This window comes from Equus asinus, chromosome 26 (assembly GCF_041296235.1).
Source record: "Equus asinus isolate D_3611 breed Donkey chromosome 26, EquAss-T2T_v2, whole genome shotgun sequence".
NCBI lineage: Eukaryota > Metazoa > Chordata > Mammalia > Perissodactyla > Equidae > Equus > Equus asinus.
The window spans coordinates 39,221,570-39,243,770 of record NC_091815.1 but is presented as its reverse complement, the minus strand read 5'-3'; the positions used below and the strand labels follow the sequence as shown (position 1 = coordinate 39,243,770).

The 22,201-nt window shown below is 58.2% G+C and overlaps 3 protein-coding genes across 7 annotated transcripts; 2 read left to right on the top strand and 1 right to left on the bottom strand.

Moving 5' to 3' along the window:
• Positions 1-405: 405 nt before the first annotated feature.
• On the bottom strand, positions 406-3,865 carry ZNF524 (zinc finger protein 524). 4 transcript variants are annotated; one of them, XM_070498237.1, is made up of 3 exons: positions 3,726-3,855; positions 2,323-2,386; positions 406-1,461 (listed from the first exon to the last, which is right to left on the bottom strand). In XM_070498237.1, exon 3 carries the CDS (start codon positions 1,420-1,422, stop codon positions 637-639), a length of 786 nt encoding a protein of 261 aa, XP_070354338.1. In that variant the 5' UTR covers positions 1,423-1,461; positions 2,323-2,386; positions 3,726-3,855; the 3' UTR covers positions 406-636. The 4 variants fall into 4 exon arrangements, with proteins under 4 accessions (XP_070354338.1, XP_044614945.1, XP_044614944.1 ...); XM_044759010.2 differs by lacking the exon at positions 3,726-3,855 and adding an exon at positions 3,340-3,473; XM_044759009.2 differs by lacking the exon at positions 2,323-2,386 and having other exon boundaries at positions 3,726-3,865.
• FIZ1 (FLT3 interacting zinc finger 1) lies at positions 3,819-11,442 on the top strand. Of its 2 annotated transcripts, none has more exons than XM_014856707.3 (3): positions 3,819-4,282; positions 5,817-6,156; positions 9,235-11,442. In XM_014856707.3, exons 1-3 carry the CDS (start codon positions 3,819-3,821, stop codon positions 10,432-10,434), a joined length of 2,004 nt encoding a protein of 667 aa, XP_014712193.3. In that variant the 3' UTR covers positions 10,435-11,442. The 2 variants fall into 2 exon arrangements, with proteins under 2 accessions (XP_014712193.3, XP_070354337.1); XM_070498236.1 differs by lacking the exon at positions 3,819-4,282 and adding an exon at positions 4,719-5,219.
• Positions 11,443-18,674: 7,232 nt separating this feature from the next.
• Positions 18,675-21,987, top strand: ZNF579 (zinc finger protein 579). Its single transcript, XM_044759906.2, has 2 exons — positions 18,675-18,814; positions 19,876-21,987. Exon 2 carries the CDS (start codon positions 19,878-19,880, stop codon positions 21,567-21,569), a length of 1,692 nt encoding a protein of 563 aa, XP_044615841.2. The 5' UTR covers positions 18,675-18,814; positions 19,876-19,877; the 3' UTR covers positions 21,570-21,987.
• The last annotated feature ends 214 nt before the right edge of the window (positions 21,988-22,201 follow it).

The following is a 22,201-nucleotide window of genomic DNA, read 5'->3' as shown; positions in this document are numbered from 1 at the left end:
CCTCCCCCCGGGCCACACCCCCTCATCTACCTAAGCCCTACCACAACTGTCAGTCGTGCCCACTACCCTCAACTCAGTTTTTCTTTGCAAACAGGGTCAAGACAAAAAGATGGGGCAAAGTGGTAGCTGCAGAATTTCCGGGAATCCGGCTGGCATGGGAAAGGGGACCTAGGGTCACGTTTGCACAGAAGATTCAATGTTTTACTTAAAGTGGATATTTATGGGGGGTACTTTGAGGTCTGTTGGAGATGGCAGAGGAGACAAAGGTACCGAGTTAATGAGGCACAAGACATGGAGTCTCCCCAAATTCCATGTGCTCCTTTTGGGGTGGTGTAGCAGTGGAAAAACATTTGAGGGGAGGGGAAGGGGGGCAGCCATGCTACCATCACTGAACACACACAGGAAGCCAGTAGGCAGAGATTTATTTCCACAGCCCCTGCCTCCAAGGGCCTGTTAGTCCGCGGGAAGATGGCAGGAGGCAGCAAGAACCAGAAGTTTAGGTCCTCACCCTCAAGCCCCTCCCACAACGGGAAGACCGCCAGACAGGAGAGTGTCCCGACCTCCCAGCCCAGGCCCAGCACCAGCCGAACTCCCAGCTCTAAACCCGGCCCGGGGAGCGGTAGCTGGGGGTGTGGGTCAGGCCAGCTCTTTGCCCTCCAACTCCTCCTCATCAGCCCCTGCCGTGGCCGGGATGCCCTCGTCGTCCCACGGTGGTTCAGGCCCTGGGTCCGGGGGGCACAGGGGTGCCCCCATGGCCTCAGGGTGCTTGCGTTTGGCATGGCGCCGGAGAGTGTTGGCCTCCGTGAAGCGCAGCCGGCAGACCGGGCACTGGTAGGGGCGCTCCCCGGAGTGGACGCGGTGGTGATGGGCCAGCTCGCCCGCCTCGCGGAAGCGGCGGGGGCACAGCGGGCAGCGGAAGGGCCGCAGGCCGGCATGGATGTTGCAGTGCCGCCGCAGGTGGCTGGACCGCTTGAAGGTCTTGCCGCAATCCTTGCACTCGTGCGGCTTCAGCTCTGAGTGCGAGATGCTGTGGCGCTCCAGGTCGGAGAGGTAGGGGAAGGCCCGCAGGCACACCGGGCAGAAGTGCGGGGCCTTCTTAGGGCCAGAGCCCTCAGGCCCGCCTGCCGCTGACCCTTCAGAGACTGTGTAGGGCACACCCTGATCATCGATCAACAGGAGGTCGCTGCCACCGCCGCTGCCCACGGGGGCTGTCACCCCCTGCGCCAGCGGGGGCTCCTGCCCCGACTTGGGGGGGCGGCCCCGCTTGCGAGGGAGGGAGGCCTTGAGCGTCCGATTCGAGGAGGTGGGCCCCCCAGGACGTCGGCCTCGGCGGCCCCGGGGAACAGGAGGAGGTAAGGCCAGAGGTTTCTCTTCCTCCCCGGGCAAAGGCGAAGGCAACGGGTCTGGGCTGGGGGTGTCCATTGAGCAGTGGGGGGCTTGGGTCTGGGCACTGGAGCCGGGCTAAGAGGAGAGAGGGGGCAGCCGTCAGTGCGGGGAGGGTCTGGAGCACCCCTTGTTCCCCAACGCCTCGCCATCCCTGGGTCCGAGTCTCTTGACCTGGGCATGGCTGACATTCACTTCGACACGTAATTATAGTCACGCTGGTGGGTAAAATAGCAGGATAGTTCTGTACCACCTGGTAAGCAAGCACTGCCCCCAGCCCCACGGTACACCGTAAGCCTCCCTGACCCCTCCCCTGGATCTAAACGTTCAGGGTCAACTTGAGCCGAAATAATGGAAAATCGTCCAGGGAGGGTAGAGTCCCAACAGAGGGTGCAGGTTAGTATTGCGATCCTCAAAACTGAGAGCCCATAAAACCCCAGAGCCATACAGGCCTCTGAGATGTTTTTGTCCCCACTCCTATCTGGCAGAATGGGAGGGGGAGGGTCTTCCAAGAAGAAAAGAAAATGGGTCTGGAAGAAGAAAGGCACTGGTTTCGGGTGGTGCTTGGCCCTGAGGCGTGAAGGAGGAAATTTTTTGGAGCTGTTAATAGTCTGGGATCCAGAGTGAGAGGTTCTGGGTTCGCTTCCCGAGTCTGTCACTTACTCTTTTTTTTGAGGAAGATTAGCCCTGAGCTAACTACTGCCAATCCTCCTCTTTTTGCTGAGGAAGACTGGCCCTGAGCTAACATCCGTGCCCATCTTCCTCTACTCTATATGTGGGACGCCTACCACAGCATGGCTTGCCAAGCGGTGCCATGTCCGCACCCGGGATCCCAACGGGCAAACCCCGGGCCGCCAAAGCGGAACGTGTGAACTTAACCGCTGCGCCACTGGGGCCAGCCCCACTTACTCTTTGAACCGCCCTGGGCAAGGTACTCACCTCTCTGAGCCTCAGTTAAGCCTTTTGCAAAACAGGATGAATAGTTCCACCTACAGGCAACGTGCTAAGGATAATACGCATAAAGCCAAGTGCTCAGTACCAGGCAGCACTTAGGGGACGTTAGCTCTTACTATCTTGGTGAGTAGCTAAGCCCCACACCAACCCTCTGAATAAGGGTAAATCACCCCCATTTTGCAAATGGGGAAACCGAGGCACCAGAAAGCCAAGTCAGATGCCCACCCTCCCTCTGCCAGTAAGCAGCAGGGCCAAGACTCAAACCAGATCTTGCGGACCCCAATGGCCCAGGGAGGGATAAGAAGTGGACCCAAGGAGACATCATGGGGTCCCTTGGTCTTGGGTTAGAATCCAGCTCTGCCACTAATTAACAAGTGGCTTTGCCTCTCTGAGCCAGTTTCCCCTTTGTAAAACGGATATAACAAGGTTGTCGGATGGCACACAGTAAGCACTCAATAAACTGCCAGCACGCCCCCCATCATCATCATCAGAGCCTGGGATCAGGGGACTGGGGTGTAATAAAGGGGAGGGAAAAGGAGGCACAGGTGCAATCAGGAGCAGAGGCTGCAGGTACCACTGCACCCCCTCGGAACAGGCACATAGACTGAGGTCCAGAGAGGGGCAGCCACTTTTCCATGATCACAGGGTGCCCTCCGGTGGGAGGGGGCTGGACTAGAACCTGGGTCTCTGGAACGATGCCCTCGCCCCTCGCCCTCCGTCCGCCCCGTGCAGGCGCGCGCCCGTCGGCCCCGAGCGCGGGGCGGGCCCTGCGGGGGCGGCGGCCAATGAGCAGCGCCGGGCCGCGGACGGCGAGGGCCGCCAGGAAGGGGGTCTGCGCGCGCGCGCCCGGGCCGGCACCACGGGGCGCGAGGTCGGCGCGCGCGCCGGGGCGAGCGCGGGAGCGGGAGCAGGTGTAGGGGGCGCGCTGCACGAGCGCGCAGCCCCGGGCGTCCCCCCCCTCCGCTCCCCTCCCCCCGCCCGCGCCCCCCGCCTCTCGGGTACCTCATTTGCATGTCGCCGGGGCTCGCGAGTGTGCGCGCGCGGGGGGCGACGGGGCTGGCGCGTGGGAAGGGGCGGGGGCCAGGGGGCCCTGCCCCTCGGCGGCGCGCGCGCGGGACGGCCCCACCCCTCGGAGCGGACGCCCGGCGGCCCCGCCCTCCCCTCCCCCTCCTCCTTCCCCTCCCCGTCGGGCCCGCGCCCGCGGGGAACAAAGGGGACGCGCTGGGTCCTAAGGACCGGTCACGTCCACTCCCGCAAACTGCGCCTGCGCACCCATCGCCCTTGCTGGCCCCTTGCGGGAAATAACCCCACCAGCACATCCCCAACCACGTAGCAATGTCTTTCCTCCCACAAAGCACCCAGCCGGTGACCCAATCAAAGACAGGTACCGAAAGGATGAGGAACGGGAAAATGGCCGCTCGTTCCCGTAATTAACATGGCGCCTGATAGGCTTCAAAGCCCACTGGAAGGCTAAACACAAGATGGAGCCTGCTCTTTCGTCCTATCTCTGTATCGCAGTCGGGCAACTTCGATTTGTCTTTTCTCCGGATGCAACTCTACTTCCTACTCACGAGGAGCCTGAGGCTGCGAAAAGGAAATCGAATATGTCCTTAGCTGCGTTATCACCCGCCAGCGATGACACGGCGGGCAGGAGCCTCGCGCCGAGCCTGTTGCCCTTAGTCTGCATGGCGCCGGGGGTCACCCGAAGCCCCGCCCCTTCTCCCTGCCCTCACCCAAGATGGCGCCAAGCCGGCTTCTCTAACCCCCAGTGCTGGGAAAGGGACGGGAAAGAGGCACAAGGGCGGGCGGCCGGGAGGGGGAAGCCAAGAGGGCGGGAGAAAGGGGGAGTGCGGGGGAGAAGGGAGCCGAGGCGGAAGTCCAGGGGCCCCCCGGGTGGAAGTGACGCTGCCCCCGCTGCCCAAAATGTCGGCGCCCAGAGGGAGGTGTAAGTAATTAAAGAGGAAAGCCGACTGACTTTCCCGGCCTCCCGGGGCCGCCCCAGGGCTCCAGAACCCCCGCTCCGTACGAGCGAGGTGGACTCGCCCGGCCGCGGGTCTCGCCTGACCTGCCCCCTCCCCGGGCGCCTGGGGCCGCACCTTTTAGGCACAGGAGGGAGGGGCACAAAAGGCCGGCTCTAGGGGCCTGGGTCCTTGAGCCGACTGAGGAGGGGGGGCCGGCCCCGCAGGCTACCGGGTGGGGAGGAGGCGGGGCTTAGTAACTGCTGGGGCGGAGCAATGGCTGGGAGGAGCCTGAGTGGGCGTGGCTTAGACTGGAAGTGGGCGGGGCTTGTTAGAGGGAGCGGGGCTGTGGGTGCAAAGTGGGAGGGGCTTAGGCGAAGGGGTGGGGTTTGGTAAAGGGGCGTGGCTCAAAGAGAATGGTAGGACGGCCCTTGGTTGAGGGTCTGAATTGGGGCTGAGTGGGGAAAGGGGCTCGGGGCGAAGGTGGGAGGAGCTTAGAGTAGAAGGGGTGGAGCTTGTCTGGAGGTATAGCTTAGAGAAAGTGGTGGGCATAATGAGGAAGTGGGTTAGGCGTGTGATTTGGGGAGTTTTGGTGGAAATATCCTCTTTACACTGCAGGTGAAATGTCTTAGACGAAATGGGGCAGGACTCACAGGGACTGAGAAAGTGAGAGGGGTTAAGTGGAGGGGATCTTGGAAAGGACTGAGCTTTGTTTAGAGGCTGGGTTGAAAGGAAAAGTTGAGTGGGGTTTTGGGGGCAGATCTTAGTGAAGAGATAGTGGGACTCCAAGAGGGATCTCGGAGGAACTTCGCGGATAGTAGTAATCAAAACAGCCTACCTGTTGAGTCTGCTGTGCGCCCACCTAAGTAAGCACGCAGCACACATTGCCACAATTTTGCTTAGTCCTCACCACCACTCCATGAGGTAGGTTCTCCTATTATCCCCATTTTGCGCACGGAAAGAATTTCAGTTGGTTTTATCCGAGGTTCCAGGGCTAGCTCTGGGCGCCCTGGAAGGTTCACTCAAGTGTGCTTAGCCCCACATCTTTGTCCTCTAATTCAATAAGAACGTGTATCTTCCTCTGAAGATGGCTTTCGTCTTCAAAGAAGAGTGGGAGGGGCTTTCGGAGGGCAAGGGACTTGTCAAAGGAATACAAGAGGCTCGGGGAACAGTGTGCCGAGTTTGGAAGAAGTAGGCGGGACCTGAACAGGAGGGGGTGGGGCTTACCCACAGTGGGTGGGGCTTGGAGAGGAGCAGTGGTCCGTTCGAAAAGAGGGGGAGAGGCTTCAAAACACTCAGTGACGAAGAAGCGACTAGGCGGTGATTATGGCGATTGGAAAATAAGTGGGAGAAGGGTTTGAAGGAGAGTGGGAGGAGCTTAAAGGGCAGTGGGCGTGGCTTTGAGGTGGGCGTGGCTCCCAGGCGACAGGTTGCGGGTCTGCGAGTCCAAGGAGCCTGGTGGGGCAGCGCTGATGGGGAGGTGACTCCCTCACCCGCCCTCCCTGTCTCCCCCTGCCCCAGAGAGCCGCTGCCCTCGCGCCGCGCCACCATGGATGAGGCCCCGCTGCCAGCGCCCCCGGTCCCCGCCCCGGCCCCGGCCCCCGCGCCGCCCGCTGCCGCCCCCCGCGTGCCGTTTCACTGCAGTGAGTGTGGCAAGAGCTTCCGCTACCGCTCGGACCTGCGGCGCCACTTCGCCCGGCACACTGCGCTCAAACCCCACGCGTGTCCGCGCTGCGGCAAGGGCTTCAAGCACAGCTTCAACCTGGCCAACCACCTGCGCTCGCACACCGGCGAGCGGCCCTACCGCTGCTCCGCCTGCCCCAAGGGGTTCCGAGACTCCACCGGCCTGCTGCACCACCAGGTGAGTCCCGCAGGCCGGCCCCTGGGCCGCACGAAGTGAACCGTTCACCGGAAACGCACTGCACCTGTACGCTTCTCTCCTCCCCTGCTCATACCCCAACACCCCAGCATCTGCAATTTTCTTTATCATTCGCTTACCGTTTTTAAAAATAGATTTACCAGGGCCAGCCCCCATGGTCTAGTGGTTAAGTTCAGAGCTCTTTGCTTCTGGGGCAGACCTACACCACTCATGTGTCAGTGGCCATGCTCTGGCAGCAGCTAACATACAAAACAGAGAAAGATTGGCAACAGGTGTTAGCTCAGGGTGAATCTTCCTCAGCAAAAGAAAAAAGAAACAAATTTATTTGTTCAGTGATTATTGAATGCTTTCCCTGCTCCCAACACCTGGTCACCAAGGTGAAATCAATTAAGTCTGTCCCTTTGGAGAACTGACATTCCATTGGAGGTGGTCAGTAGCTAGGCAGATGATCAACAAAAAAGCAAATGCACAGACAGAATGTTCTGGAAAGGGAGAAGTGTTGGGAAGAAAATTTTTTAAAAAGAACAAGAAGTCAATGTCAAGAGTAAAGAGTGGACAGCTATGAGTTACCGGACAAGGTGGGGAAGGGCAGGGCAGGGTGATATTTGAGCTGAGACTAAAGTATGAGCAGGAGTCCGGCATGGGAACAGCATTCCAGGCAGAGGGAATAGCAAGTGCAGAGGCCCTGAGGTGGGAAGAAGCTTGGTGTGTTCAAGGAAGTGATGGGAGACCGTGTGGTTGGGTGGAGCGAGCCTGGGGCAGAGCAGGAGGAGGTGAGGTGGAAGTCACGTACAACCTTCCCAGCTGTTGTAAGGAGCTGGGATATCATTCTGTGTGCCAGACACTCACGCTATGAGGGTAAGTAAAACCAGACATATCATTGGTCTTTCACACTTTCCCCTCCTCTCTGACCCTGTGGCATCTGTCTTAGTTCACGACCTCACATCCTGGATGTTGGCCCCAACTTTCTAAGTGATCTTCCTACCTCTTGTCTCTCCCCATCACATTCAGCCTCTGCGAATGTCACAGAGTGACCAGGAACACCTCCCCCCCCCCAAAACCCCTGATCCTTAGGATGACGGGGGAGCTCCTTAACTTGATGTAACATTCACAGCCCTCTGAGGTCTCACCCCTGCCCACTGGTAGGTTATAATACAACTGAGCATTTAAGGAGCACCTACCATATGCAGGCTCAGTGCTAGGCTCTTTAAAAAAGAGACGAGACAAACAGACACGGTCCACCCCTTTCATGCCCTCCCAGAGCCTAGAGTCTAGTGAGGGAAACATCAATGCAACAACCAGGTTAATAAATGTCAAATTGTAATTGAGACATGTGAGGGCAGAGGGTAACTGTATTCCGAGGCTAATACAAGAGACCTGAAGTGGTCTGGGTCGGGGCTGGGGATGGTGGTGGTTTTCTGAAGAAAGAGGTGATGGACGGGCCGCCTCTGAGGAGTGGGAGGGCAGTAACCAGGCAGCGGCAAGGTGCAGGCAGGAAGGGCTTTCCAGCCTCAGGGGCAGGATGTGCACTCTCCAGGAAGCGAGGCAGGCTTCTGAGGAGCTGAAGAAAGGCTGATGTGGCTGGAGCACAGAGCACCAGGGACAGGGTGGCCCAGGAGAAAGTGGGAGATCCTACTGGGCCTGTGGCACCTACTCTGTGCCAGATTCTGGACCAAATTCAATATGGTCCCTATTTTCACCACCCTTACCTGATGGGGAGACAGACAACACAGAAGCCCAATGTAGATACTAAGTGTGACATGAGCCATAAGCTCTGAAGAGAGAGGGTGGGTGCAATGAGAGAATAATGTGGCCAACCAGGGGCCTAGATTCAGGGAAGGATTTTCGAGGAGCTGAGAGATAAACTGAGACTTACAGGACAAGAGAGGAGCCTGTCATTGGAAAGAGCCTTCCAGGCAGAGAGAACAGCACATACAAAGGTCCTGAGGCCAGCGCAACCATGTTGGGTCAAAAAGTCAGAGTGGAGAGAGAAGAAAATCAGTGACAGGATAGAGTTCACTGCACCCACAGGGTACTCCTGTCACATCACCACATCTAGAGTCAGAGTGGCAAAGGGTACCACTCCCAGTCCCTTCTTCAGATCCATGCCCCTGGTAGGCATGACTAATCAAGCACTGCACTCCACATCCAGCCTCACAGCTCTCCCTACAGCTCTCCAGGCAGACACTACCAGTCAATAGGACTGTGTGTTCAGATCTGTCTCTGCTATTGCAGGACTCTTAAATAAACAACAAGGGCCAATATCGATAGAGACCTCTGTGAGGCACGGTCTCACTGGCCACATTTCAAGGCTCAATAGCCACATGTGGCTGGTGGATGCCATTTTGGACAGTAGAGATATAGAACATTTCCATCGTGGCAGAAAGTTCTATCAGACAGTTTTGCTCTAGAAAGTTGGACATTTACCTTGAAAAGCTACCTCCCACCCCAGGGGATTATGAAAAGCCCTCTCCACCTCCCCCCGAACATCGACTGGTTTAGAGGACATCCATAGGACATGGGGAAGTTTGTCAATAATAATTCTAGTTTCTAGGAATTCAGTAGTTATTTTGTGATGATTTTGCCCTATCCTCATAGCAAGGCTGTGAGATGGCACGTCTCATTGTGCCCATTTTACAGAGGAGAAAAGCAGAGTCCCAGAGATGCAGTTCCTTATCCAAGTTTTCACCGAGGGTAGAAGGCAGAGATGGGATTCGAACCCAGGTCTGTCGGTGCTCAGAGCCCTCGTACTTAGCCACCTTCCCAGAGAGTCCCAAACTCCTAGATGGGCTTGTTGAAAATGAGTAGGAGTTAGGAAGAGTGGGGAGGAAGAGTTTCCCAGTCTGAGGGAACAGCACGTGCAAAGGTCCTGAGGCTGCAGGAACTAAAAGCATGCTAGCACAGCCCAAAGCAGAGAACGAGAGTGAGAAGCTTGAAGCTGGGTCTTGGCCCTGTAGGCGTGGCAGGCAGCGCGGGCCGCATCCCTCTGGGAGTCCAGGAATCTGTCCTGTGGGCTAGACCCTCAGCCCTGATGCTGTGCTCTTCCTCCCACCCTCCCAGGTCGTCCACACTGGTGAGAAGCCCTACTGCTGCCTGGTCTGCGAGCTCCGCTTCTCCTCACGCTCCAGCCTGGGCCGCCACCTCAAGCGCCAGCATCGGGGGGTGCTCCCGTCCCCGCTGCAGCCCGGCCCAGGCCTGCCGGCCCTGAGCGCACCCTGCTCGGTCTGCTGCAACGTGGGGCCCTGCTCGGTGTGCGGGGGCTCGGGGGCCGGCGGCGGAGAGGGCCCGGAGGGGGCAGGCGCGGGCCCGGGCAGCTGGGGGCTGGCGGAGGCGGCAGCTGCAGCGGCGGCCTCACTGCCCCCGTTCGCCTGCGGCGCCTGCGCCAGGCGCTTCGACCACGGCCGCGAGCTGGCGGCCCACTGGGCAGCGCACACCGACGTGAAGCCATTCAAGTGCCCGCGCTGCGAGCGCGACTTCAACGCCCCCGCGCTGCTGGAGCGGCACAAGCTGACGCACGACCTGCAGGGGCCCGGCGCGCCCCCCACGCAGGCCTGGGCCTCGGGGGGCGCCGCCGCCGGGCCCGAGACAGCCGGCGAGGGGGGCGCAGCGGAGGCAGGGGACGCCCAACCGGCCTGGGACGGCGGGCCGCTCCGGGGCCGCGCGGGGGGCGGCGTGCCCGAGCTGGGGGCGCTGCTGCCCGAGGGCGGCGGGGAGGCCCCTGCGCCCGCGGCCGCGGCCGAGCCGTCGGAAGACACCCTGTACCAGTGCGACTGCGGGACCTTCTTCGCGTCCGCGCCGGCGCTGGCCAGCCACCTGGAGGCGCACTCGGGCCCGGCCGCCTACGGCTGCGGCCACTGCGGGGCGCTGTACGCGGCCCTGGCGGCGCTGGAGGAGCACCGGCGCGCCAGCCACGGCGAGGGCGGCGGCGCGGAGGCGGCCGCGGCGGCCCCGGACGGGGAGCCCGCGCCCGGGGAGCCCGCGTCCGGCTCGGGCCGCGGCAAGAAGATCTTCGGCTGCTCCGAGTGCGAGAAGCTGTTCCGCTCGCCGCGCGACCTGGAGCGGCACGTGCTGGTGCACACGGGCGAGAAGCCGTTCCCGTGCCTCGAGTGCGGCAAGTTCTTCCGCCACGAGTGCTACCTCAAGCGCCACCGGCTGCTGCACGGCACCGAGCGGCCCTTCCCCTGCCACATCTGCGGCAAGGGCTTCATCACGCTCAGCAACCTCTCTCGGCATCTGAAGCTGCACCGGGGCATGGACTGACGCGGCCCCCCACGCCCCTTCCCCCGGGCTGGATGAGGGGACCCCGGCTGGAGAGATGGAGCCACCGAACCCCGACCCAGGCCCCTGAGCTGGGGGACAGCAAATAAACAGAGACAGTCCTCACCTCGGGGCCCGGATCTACGGGGAGACTCCTGAGCTTGAGGCCCCTGGAATACGTGCTGTGCACCCCCAAATCAACAGGCCCCTGAGCTGCGGGGGCCTAGGAATGAAAAACGGGTCTCCCCAAGTACTTCTCATCTTGAGGGCCCTAATAATTACAGATGGGCACCCCTCCCGCAAGGGAGGGCTGTCCCTCCCCCTGAGAGCCATCATTCCCAACGACCTTGATCTGGAGAATGTGGGAGACCATGTCCCCGAGTTTCCCTGGATCCCCTCCAAATGCTACCCACCAGTCACTGGTGCCCCCAGAAAATGGATATAGCCGGAATCTGCCTTCCCCTCCCCCACGCCCCATTTCATTCCCTATGCGGAAAGAGGACCAGGGTAGATGCCCCCTGCCCTCAACGCCCCTTCCCAGTTAGGTCTCTCTCCCCTACTGCGGAATGGATAAACCCTAATGAGCTTCCCCACCCTCAAACGCTAGAATAGGCTGGTTGGAAATCCCCCCGCCCAGTAGGATGGACTGATCCAGATACACACACCCCTGTCCACTGGAATAGGCTGGTCCAGGTTAGGGCCTGCACCACATCCTCCTTAGAATATGGCAGACACTCCTCCCCTTCCTCTAGAGAGTGGACCGGTCCACGTCATCCCCATCCTGTGAACTCATCTGAGTGGGAGGTGGAGGACATTGGGGTTTCTCTCCCACTCTGCTGTAGCTCCTGTCGGTCTTTCTCTTCATCTCTGTCAGTTCGTCTGTCTCTGTGTTCCTCCCAACCCCAAGGGGAAGGCCATTTTGGCTAAAGGGTTCCTCCCTGTGAGCCTCGACCTCGCCCCTCGTCCCACTCCTCAATGTCTCCAGGACCCCAATAAACCTCGTCCTGTCTATCACTGTCGTCTCATTTTCTGACCCTTGGCTCCAGGGAGATGGAGATTTCTCCCTCCCTGACTTAGGGCAGGTCCCTAAATAGAGACAGATTCTTCATCCCTCCTGAGAATTTTAGATAGTGCATGACCCTTAAAATCAGAGATAGTGGAAGTCCCAACTAAATGGAACCCCGCCCCTTAAACACGAGATCTGCCTCTGAGAGGGACAGGCCCCTGAGAAATCAAACACGCCCTTTAGAAATCATCGATCCCATAGGATATGTTACCCCAAAGCCAATCTGTCTTCTTAGACACCAGTTGCTACCCCTTGGAAGAGGCCCCAGCCCTTACACCCTGCCACCCAGCAACGGAATTTGTAGGTTAGACGCTCATCTAGCATCCTAGAATAGGATCTGCCCATCACGGAATGGGTGGGCTCTCCAGATTGTCTCCTAGGCACTGGACCCCATTCCTGTACTGAGGGCCTGTTCCATGCCAGGCCTTGCAACCTGCTCTGGGGATCCAGAAGTGAACAAAATAACTCCTCATGGAGTTGATATTCTAGTTCATGAGCGATGGGTTAGAAAAAGAGTAGTCAAACGAAGAGGGTCATATCAGATGGTTATTAGCACTCTGAAGGAAATGAGGAAGGACGCTAAGAAAGTAGGTGGCTGGGCTATACCAGCCAAGGTAGGGCGGTCCCAGTGGGCTTCTCGGCAGAGATAACATTTGATCTGACACCTGAAGGGACCAGCCAGGAGGACCTCTGGATGGGCCCAGGAGGGGAGCAAATGCAGAGGAGGGAGGGAGGAGATGAGGTGGAGAGGTAAGCTGAGGTCAGGCCTCATAGAGTCTGGGGGCCAAGATAGGCATTTGACTGTGCTCTCCAGGCAATGGCAGGCAAGAGTTTAAGTGTGGAGGGATGTGGCCACTCTTGCACTTGACAAGGATCCCTCTGGCTGCTGAGTGGAGAAGGAACTGGAGTGGGCAGAGCAGAAGCACAGATGGCTACTGCAGTCCACCAGGAGAGAGGTGTGGGGGCCTGGACAACAGTGATGGGGAGAAAGTGGATTCGAGGTGAATTCTGGAGGTAGAATGTGAGAGTGTGTCTGCATGTGTGTGTGAGTGTGTGCAATGGAAAGGGAGGAATCAGAAGGGACTGGTTGGGTGGTGGCACTTTGTATTAAGGCCAGAAAACTGAGGAAGAACTAGTTTGGGTGGGGCTTAGGAGGATCAAGAATTCCACCTTGAGCTTCTTATATTTAAGATGCCCGGGAGGTTGGAAGGCTCTAATAAGGCTGAAGATGAGCACATCCTGCGAGGCAGTCATCCCACTGCTAGGCATGAACCCCAGAGCACCTCGAGTCCACCTGCACCAGCACCAGGAGACACATATAAGAACACTCCCAGCAGCACTACGTACAGCCCCGGACCCAGGACAACTGAGATGTCCATTGCTATGGTCTGAATGCTTGTGTTTCCCCCCCCCCCCCCAAATCCATATGTTGAAATCCTAATGCCCAGTGTGATGCTATTTGGAGGTGGGGCCTTTGGGAGGGGCTTAAGTCATGACGATGGAGCCTCATGAAGAGCATTAGTGACCTTACAGGAGAGGCTCCAGAGAGATCCCGAGACCCTTCCACCAGGCGAGGATGCAAGGAGAAGGCGCCAGCTACTCACTGGGAAGAGGGCATCCCCAGAAGATGGCCATGCTGTCCGTCTTGATCTTGGCCTTCCAGCCTCCAGAACTCTGAGCAATAAATTTCTGTTGTTGGTAAGCCACCCAGTCTGTGCTATTTTGTTACAGCTGCCCAAACAGACTAAGACATCCATCAACAATACAGTAGGTAAATAAATATTGGTATATTACGCTATGGAATACTATACAGCAACGAGAATGAATGAGTATGGATACACAGAACTACATGAATGAAAGTCACAAAGAAGCAGGGAGCAGGAAGCCAGATACATAGAGTATGACTCCATCTCTGCAACGTTCAAAAACAAGCAGAACAAGCTGTAATATTTTTTAGGATGCGTTGTGAGTAATGAACCATCTAGAAAAGCAGATAAAACATTTTTCCATAAAACTCAGAACAGCGGGGCTGGATGGATTACGCTTGGGGTGGGACATGTCAGAACCTTCTATGGGCTCTGGGGTGGCTGCCAACCTTCCGTTTCTTAATCTGGTGACCATTTTATAATTATTTGTTGATGGTGCGTTTGTATCATGCCTTTTAAATCTTAGAATTTCATAAGAAAAAAATTTTAAGGAAGAAGACATATGTTTTGGGGGAGAAAAGACAAGTAAGAGTTTGGCATTCAAGGAAGACATTTTTGCCTGGAGATCCACACTTGCCCTCTCGAAAAGGCTCCAGGTCAGCCCCTGGGGACGCTCAACCTCAGAGATATTCCTCTCCTCTCTTCCACCGCCACCCAGGGACCAGCCAGACTTATTCCTTCGGGGTGAAAAAAAAAAATCCTCTGCTTTGAAGACACAAGACCCGCCCCCTTCGATACAGGCACCGCCCCCAGGGACAAGACCCACCCCTTTCGAGAGGGCTCGGCCTCCAGAGACCAGGGCCTGGAAAAGCGCCAGGGTTGTCATGGAGACGGCCTCTCGCTACCCAGTAATGAATAGGGACCTCAGGAGGCGGAGGCTCCCGCCCACCTCACCTCCACCGCATCCTTTCTCTTCTGAGACCGTAGAGAAAGGGACTCACCCCATTTCCAGGCGCTGGGCGGGACCCTGTACCTAATTCGTCTCATTGTGGCCCCATTTTATAGATCTGCTAATTGAGGCTGGGAGGGGGTGGGGGGCGGTGTTACCCTGGGGGCGACCTCAATCACCAGAGCATCAATTACTGTCCAGAGGCTGACTCCCCCCCTCTGACGGAGCTGCTGACTCTCGCGGGCTGCTGGTCGACCCAGCCACCTGCATGCTCGCCTGAGCTCCGCATCTTCCCGCCACCGCAGTGTTCTCCCCTTCAGGGGCGTCCCCTACTCCGGAACCTGAGCTCCAGTCCGCCTCACTCCTCCTCGCCCTTCATCCCTCTTTTCTTTTCTTTTTTTTTTTTAAGGAAGATTAGCCCTGAGCTAACATCTGCCGCCAATCCTCCTCTTTTTGCTGAGGAAGGCTGGCCCTGAGCTAACGTCCGTGCCCATCTTCCTCTACTTTATATGCGGGACGCCTGTCACAGCATGGCTTGACAAGCGGTGCCATGTCCGCACCGGGGTCCAAACCTGCAAACCCCAGGCTGCCGAAGTGGAACGTGCACACTTAACGGCTGCGCCATGGGGCGGCCCCCCCTTCATTCCTCTTTATTAGCCCACAAATATTTGTTGATGTACGGGCTCGGTGCTGGGCGTAGAGAAGTTACTCAAACAGGCAAAGCAAACCCCTGCTCTCAGGGAGTTTATATTCCAGAGGGAGGGGAGATAGGCAATCAGGGGCGGATCACAGGCAACCTAATGCTTGTTTGTGATAAGTAATATATTGAAAATGAAGGTCAAGCAAGGACTAGAGGTGACAGGAGGGCTATTTGCTAGGGTGTAAGGACAGGCGTCTCTGAGAAGATCTGAAGGAAATGAGGGGAGAAAGGGAAACTTTATGGAAATCTAGAGGAAGGGCATTCCAGGCAGAGGACATCATGTGCAAAGGCCCTGAGTCCAGAAAGAGCAAAGAGGGCAGTGTGGCTGGAGCAGAGCGAAGCCTAGGGAGAGACTAAGAAATCAGTGGAGGGAGGCCCCAGGGGCCAGACAAGTAGAGCCTTATAGGCAGGCGGCGGCGAGGAAGTGGGGAAGGAAATGATGGGGAGCCGGGGGAAGATGTTGGGCGCAGGAGTGATCTGATGCGATTTTGGGGCGCTGGAGCCTGGGCTGGGGGCTGGAGGGAGGAGAGCCAATGAGGAGGCTGTTGTGGTGGGAATGGCATCCAGGAGGGCAGCCCTGAGCCAATCAGCGCCAGGTCCCGCCCCCTGCCCGGAGCCTCCTTTCCAGCCCCAGGGCCCCTCTCTCACCTGGACCCGCGCCCCGCCTCCTCCCTGCTCCCCGCCTCGGTCTCCCCTGCATCCAGCCGGGCCTCCACGCGGGTCCCACAGGAATTTCTCTAAAACACTAACCGGATCATGTGACTCTTCAGCTTAAAACCTTTTCAATGGCTTCTCAGTGCACTCGGAATGCGTCCAGCATTCAGCGGAGCTGGAGGCAGGATACAGGCGCTCGTGCAACTACTGCCTCTCTCCGCCGCCCTGGCCGCCTCTGACGCCCCAATCCAAGGCCTGGAACCTCCCCCCAGACAAGATCTCCGCACACAGCATGTTGGTCTCTCTACTTGAAAACTTTCTTCCCTACCACCCTCATTCCTGAATTCATTCCTTCCTCTTTTTTCTTAGGAAAAAAAAATATTTTAAGCCTTTAAACTATAGGTAATGAACGAACACACACGCACACCCTAGGCATATAATCAAAAGACTTGAAAACAGCTGTTCAAACAAAAAAACACGAATGTTCATAACAGCATTCTTCACAATAGCCAAAAGGGTAGAAATAACCCAAATGTCCGTGAACAAATGAATGGATAAACAAAATACAGTATACTCATGCAATGAAATATTATTCAGCCATAAAAAGGAATGCAGCATTGATACATGCTGCTACACGGATGAACCTCGAAAATATTGTGCTAAGTGAAAGAAGCCAGTCATAGAAGACCGCATAGTGTATCACTCACTTGATATGAAATGTCCACAGTAGGAAAACCCATAGAGACAGAAAGCTGCCTATTGCTTGCCAGGAGCTGGAGGGAGAAGGTTGTGGGAAATGATGTCTTCATGGATCCAGGTTTCTGTTTGGGGAGACAAAAAGTTCTGGAAGTAGATAGTGGGGATGTTTGTATAACATTGTGAATGTCTTTAATGCCACTGATCTGTACACTTCAAAATGGTTGAAATGGTAAATTGTATGTTATGTGTATTTTATCAAATAAAAAAGTGCACACAAAACCAAAACAAAACAAAACAAGAAAGTACACACACACACACACTCACACTCATATACCGACTTCCAGCTTTAAAACATGAGATACCCCTGACTCCCCGGAGACCCCCTCCAAGATCTGATTGCCTCTCCTTTCTCAAAGGTAACCTCGACCCCGAATTTGGTGCTAAATGTTTCCAGGAGGTGTTTAAACTTTTACTCCCTGGGTATAGATCCTTAAAAACATAGGATTATCAGCCAAGTGTTTTTAAAATCATGCTCCTGACCCACCATCATTTCTCCCAGCTCTCAGGGAAGTGCAAAGACTGACTGAGGCTCACTAGCTTCTAAACCTCTTAGTGCCTTACTTTACCGCTCCGTAAAACGGGAGCATAACGTTACCCACTTGATAAGGGAAGGAGGAAGAAATCGGCTTGTATTTGTAAAGCACTTACAAGAGTAAGCTATCATTTATTTTCATTTTATTATCCCTGTTTATTTCTTTTCCCTTTACTTTTTTGAATATGAAACCCACTCACATGATTTCAAATTCAAAAAGTACAAAAGGATTGGGGCCAGCCCAGTGGCATAGTGGTTACATTCATGCATTAGGCTTCAGAGGCCCTGAGTTTGCCAGTTCGGGTCCCAGGCATGGACCTACGCACTGCTTGTCAAGCTATGCTGTGGTGGCATCCTACATATCAAGTAGAGGAAGATGGGCACAGATGTTAGCTCAGGGCCAGTCTTCCTCAGCAAAAAGAGGAAGATTGGCGGCAGATGTTAGCTCAGGGCTAATCTTCCTCAAAACAAAACAAAAAAGAAAGAAAGAAAGAAAGAAAGAAAGAAGAGGGGGGGAAAAGGAGGGAGGAGTACAAAAAGACAAAGTGTCATAAGTTCCAGTCCTGGGAGAGAGGCAATGTTGCTGGTTTTTTCTCTCTTCTTCCAGTTCTTCCAGACACAATACACTGATAAGCACAGAAGGAACCGGCTGCAGGCTCTTCTCCACCTTCTGTTTTTTCTCCCCTTCACATTATCACTTGGAGCCTTTCCGCATTTTTACACGGTGAGCTTCTTCATCCTTTTTTTATGGATGCATAGCATTCCAGCTGGTGGATCAATGGTGACGTGTCACTTAGATCCCCTACCCATGGACACTTAGTTCATTTCCAATTTTTTGCAGGGACGCTCAAGCCCGCACTGATTCACCTGGTACAGACATCCCTTGCATGTTTCTGAGAAGATCTATCCGAAGAATAAGTTCCGGAATTGCTTGCTCATTAAGGCTCTTCCAAAGTTTACTCACCCAGCCACGTACCAAAGGTCCTGTTTCCCCATACCCCTGCCAACAAAGTTTAGCATGTATTTCATCTTAAACAGCGTCAGGCTGCAGGCACACTCCTGCAACGTGCCGTTTCTGCTCAGCATTAGGTATCTGAGATGTGGCCATGTTGGCACATTTCTCTCCTGTTTCCCTTTACTCTTCTTCCCCTTCCTAACCTTTGGCTTTCATCCTGCAGGTTTTAGCTGAAATGCTGCTGCCTCCAGGAAGCCCTTGAGGATCACTCTCACTCCCAGTGTGAGCTCAGCTCAGTGCCTTCTCTGATACCTGTGCTCGCACTGCATCCTGTTTCCTGCATTAGAACACCCTCTCCAGGAGGCTGACAGCATCTGTGTCTGCCTGCCTCCTCCAGCGGACCGTGAGCTCCCTGACGACAGAATCCAATGGGTTCTGTGTTTGCCACCGTAGCTCCAGCACCAAGGACAGAGCTAGCCCACAGTAGGTGCTGAATAAATACTGGTCTCTTAGGATCTAATGAATATATGCCGGCCTCATCACAGAGGGGGAAACTGAGGCTGAGAGAAGGAAAGTCACTTGCCCAGGCAGTGGAGTGAATGCTGCAGTCAGGTTCTATCCAGAGAGCCCGTACTTTCCCTGAAGCCTCTGTCACTGCCTCATTCATCTCCCTCCCCTGGCCCCCCCTCCCCCAACACAGTGCCTGGCACAGATAGGACCTGATAAATGTGTATTTGTTGAAGCAATGAATGAATATGTGTGTCTCTTAGGGAGGGGAGGGGAGCTGGACTCAGCCTCCCAGGCCCCCAGCCCCCCTCCTCCCTCTGGGAGCCCAGAGGACAGGCCCTCAGCCTCCTCCCCTTACAGGACCCAGGAGTCCAAGCTGCCCTCCCTCCCCGCCCCCTGGGTCCCCGAGTCCTCCTGTTTCCGGCTTCCCAGCCAGTCTTTCCTTTTTCAGGCTCCGCCGAAAGGCCGGGTTTCCGGGGGGAAGGCTTAGGCGGTGACACCGAGCCCAGCCTCCTCCACCCCCCACCACGCTCGGGGGCCCTCCCTCCCTCCCCGCCACCACCGTCCGTGCTCGGCCGGCCGCGGAGAAGGAAGAAAGGAGCAAAGGAGGCAGAGGTAAGAACCGGGCGCCGGGCGATCGGGGCCGAGCCCCAGGCTCCGGGGCTCAGAAAGCTGCAAGGCCTAGGCCTGCCGCCCCAATTCTGCTGATCTTGCCTGCGGGGAACCACAGGCTGGGCACAGCCCAGAGATCGGCCCCCCTAGGGGACTGAGGGCCTCGACCCCCCGCAGCCTTCCTCAGGAATCCAGGGGCCTGGCTCTCAGCCCCCTCCTCCTGGGAGAATTCTGGCAACCAGGCCCCCAGCCCCCTCCTCTCCCTTGTCTTAGGATCCCGGCCCCCTCCCCCAGCCCTGTCAGCCACTGGGACCCAGGAATCCATACCCCCACATACAGGAGTCTAGAGCCTGGATCCCAGGCATCTCCCAAGCCCAGGGTCCCAATCCCCAGCTCCCACCTTTCAGCCCTCAGAGTGCGGACCCAGCCCCCTCCCTGCCCAAGTGTCTGAGCCCTAGTACTCCAGGCCTCTCTCGGCGTCTCCCAGCCCCAGCGTCTGAGCACCCACACTCCATTTCCCAGGCCTCCCTATTTTGAATCCCACCCTCCCCTCCACTCCAGCACCACAGGCTGGCTCCCAGCCCCTCCCAAACCATTCCACTGGGGCCCCTGGAGAAAAAGCAGTTGGCTGACTTTGTCTCCCTCTGTCTCCTCTTCTGTCTGTATCCCTGGCTTGTTCTCGGCCTCTCTGCTTCTCTCTCTGTCTCCCTGTCTCTCCCTACCTCCATCCCACCGACATTCTTCTGATCTCTGCCTCTGCACCATCTCTGCCTAAATCTCTTTGTTTTCTCTTCATCTCTGTCTCTGCTGGGGGTCCCCATCTCTCTCTCCTGCTCTCACCATCCTGTCTTTCTGTCACTTCTGGTCTCTGTTTCCCTATCTCTACTTCTCTGTCTTTGTCTGCCTGTCTGTCTGTCTGCCTGCCTGCCTGCCTGCCTCTCTCCTTTGCCTGGCTAAATATCTGACCCTCTGCGTCCCCATCTCTCTCTGTCTCCGCTCATCTCTCTGCCTCACTCCCCCCGATCCCCACCCCATGTCTCCATCTCTCCTCATTCTCTTTACAGGCATGGATCCGCAGCCCCCTCCACCGGCCCAGGGCAGCCCACCTCACCGCGGCCGGGGCCGGGGCCGGGGCCGAGGCCGTGGTCGAGGCCGAGGCCGGGGCAGGGGCGGCGCCGGAGCTCCTCGAGCACCCCTGCCCTGCCCCATCTGCGGCCGCCTCTTCCGCTTCCCCTACTACCTCTCGCGGCACCGGCTGAGCCACTCAGGCCTCCGACCCCACGCCTGCCCCCTGTGCCCCAAGGCCTTCCGCCGGCCTGCCCACCTCTCCCGCCACCTGCGAGGCCACGGGCCCCAGCCCCCGCTGCGCTGTGCCGCCTGCCCCCGCACCTTCCCCGAGCCCGCACAGCTCAGGCGCCACCTGGCCCAGGAGCACGCGGGTGGCGAGGTCGAGCTGGCCATCGACAGGGCGGCCAAGGAGGCAGCCGAGTCCACCTGGAGCTCGCAGGACGAGGGCGCGGAGCAGCCCACCACCGCGGCAGCGGGGGCCGTGAAGGAGGAGGCGACGTGGCCCAAGACGTGGCCTGCGGGGGAGTCTGCCACGCTGGCGGCGCCCACGAGCGCCGAGCGCCGGGAGTCGGAGGAGGAGGAGGCCGAGGCCGGTGCGGCGGAGCTGAGGGCCGAGCTGGCGCTGGCGGCGGGGCGGCAGGAGGAGAAGCAGGTCCTGCTCCAAGCCGACTGGACGCTGCTGTGCCTCCGCTGCCGGGAAGCCTTCGCCACCAAGGGCGAGCTCAAAGCGCACCCGTGTCTGCGCCCCGAGGGCGAACAGGAGGGCGAAGGGGGGCCTCCACCCCGCCCCAAGCGCCACCAGTGCTCCATCTGCCTCAAGGCCTTCGCCAGGCCCTGGTCGCTGTCCCGCCACCGGCTGGTCCACTCCACCGACCGCCCCTTCGTGTGCCCAGACTGCGGCCTGGCCTTCCGCCTCGCCTCCTACCTCCGCCAGCACCGCCGCGTGCACGGCCCGCTCAGCCTGCTGGCCCCGCTGCCCCCGGCGGGCAAGAAGGACGACAAGGCCTCAGGCGCAAGGAACTCAGGGAAGGGGCCCGAGGGGAGCGAAGGGGCGGAGTGCGGGGCTGCCTCGGAGGGGGGAGAAGGAGGCCAGAACGGAGGCGATGCGGCCCCGGCCAGGCCCCCCGCCGGGGAGCCCCGTTTCTGGTGCCCCGAGTGCGGCAAAGGTTTCCGGCGCCGGGCGCACCTGCGGCAACACGGGGTGACCCACTCCGGGGCGCGACCCTTCCAGTGCGTGCGCTGCCAGCGCGAGTTCAAGCGGCTGGCCGACCTGGCGCGCCACGCCCAGGTCCACGCGGGCGGCCCGGCCCCGCACCCGTGCCCGCGCTGCCCGCGGCGCTTCTCGCGCGCCTACAGCCTCCTGCGCCACCAGCGCTGCCACCGCGCCGAGCTGGAGAGGGCCGCGGCGCTGCAGGCGCTCCAGGCCCAGGCTCCGCCGTCGCCCCCGGCGCCCCCGCCGCTGCCGCCGGCTGGGCATGAGGAGGAAGGGCTCCCGCTGCCCGTCGCACACATCAAGGAAGAGCCACCCTCCCCGGGGAGCCCGCCCCAGTCGCCGCCGGCTCCCCCCGTCTTCCTCAGCGCCTCCTGTTTCGATAGCCAAGACCACTCAGCCTTCGAGATGGAGGAAGAAGAGATCGACAGCAAGGCTTCGCTGCGCGGACTGGGCGGCCTGGGCGGCCTGGCCTCCTGACCCTCACACCCACCCTCGGCCCCTCCATTTGGCTCCCCGGTTTGCAATATGGAGGAAGGAAGTTGAAGGAGAGGCAACTCCTCTGTCTACCCACCCGTCCCCTTCCAGCCCTCGACACTAAGGAGCAGGGGTTGCCTGGACCGCCCCTCCCTCCCCATCGCCCACCCCCAGGTCCCCTGATGCTGATTAGGAACTGGTCACCCCAACACTCGTCTGAAGGCAGGACAACTTGGAAAAGGAGGCGGAGGACATTGGCCAGAGGGATGGAGACTGGGGGTGACCCCCTGCCTGGCTGTCTCCCATTATACACACTGGACACCATCACCTCTTTGGAACTGCCAGACCCCGGGGGTCCCCAGTGAGCAAAGGTCCGTCCCTGTCCCTTTATCTGTCTGTGAATAAATGTGAGTTCATGAAACTGGAGAGAGTGAGCCTGTCTCTGGGGGCTGGCCCAGGGCATCTGGGATGAGCCAGGACCTATCCAACGGCCTCTGAGCTTGGGTTCAGAGCAGGAGAATGCAGATGCCCACACCGAGGAACACAGGGCCCTCAGCCGAGCAAGAAACTCATGAGAAGAAACAGGAGTGCGAGAAGACAGGTTACCATCAGCCCGGGGCATCTTGGGGAGCCCC

Excerpts from the sequence above, each read along its gene's own strand:
- FIZ1 (XM_014856707.3), top strand. The coding sequence starts at position 3,819 with ATGGAGCCTGCTCTTTCGTCCTATCTCTGTATCGCAGTCGGGCAACTT. Across the intron at positions 4,283-5,816 it reads GTCGGCGCCCAGAGGGAGGT|AGAGCCGCTGCCCTCGCGCC; the intron begins GTAAGTAATTAA and ends CCCCTGCCCCAG. Across the intron at positions 6,157-9,234 it reads CCGGCCTGCTGCACCACCAG|GTCGTCCACACTGGTGAGAA; the intron begins GTGAGTCCCGCA and ends CCACCCTCCCAG.
- ZNF524 (XM_044759009.2), bottom strand. The coding sequence starts at position 1,422 with ATGGACACCCCCAGCCCAGACCCGTTGCCTTCGCCTTTGCCCGGGGAG.
- ZNF579 (XM_044759906.2), top strand. The coding sequence starts at position 19,878 with ATGGATCCGCAGCCCCCTCCACCGGCCCAGGGCAGCCCACCTCACCGC.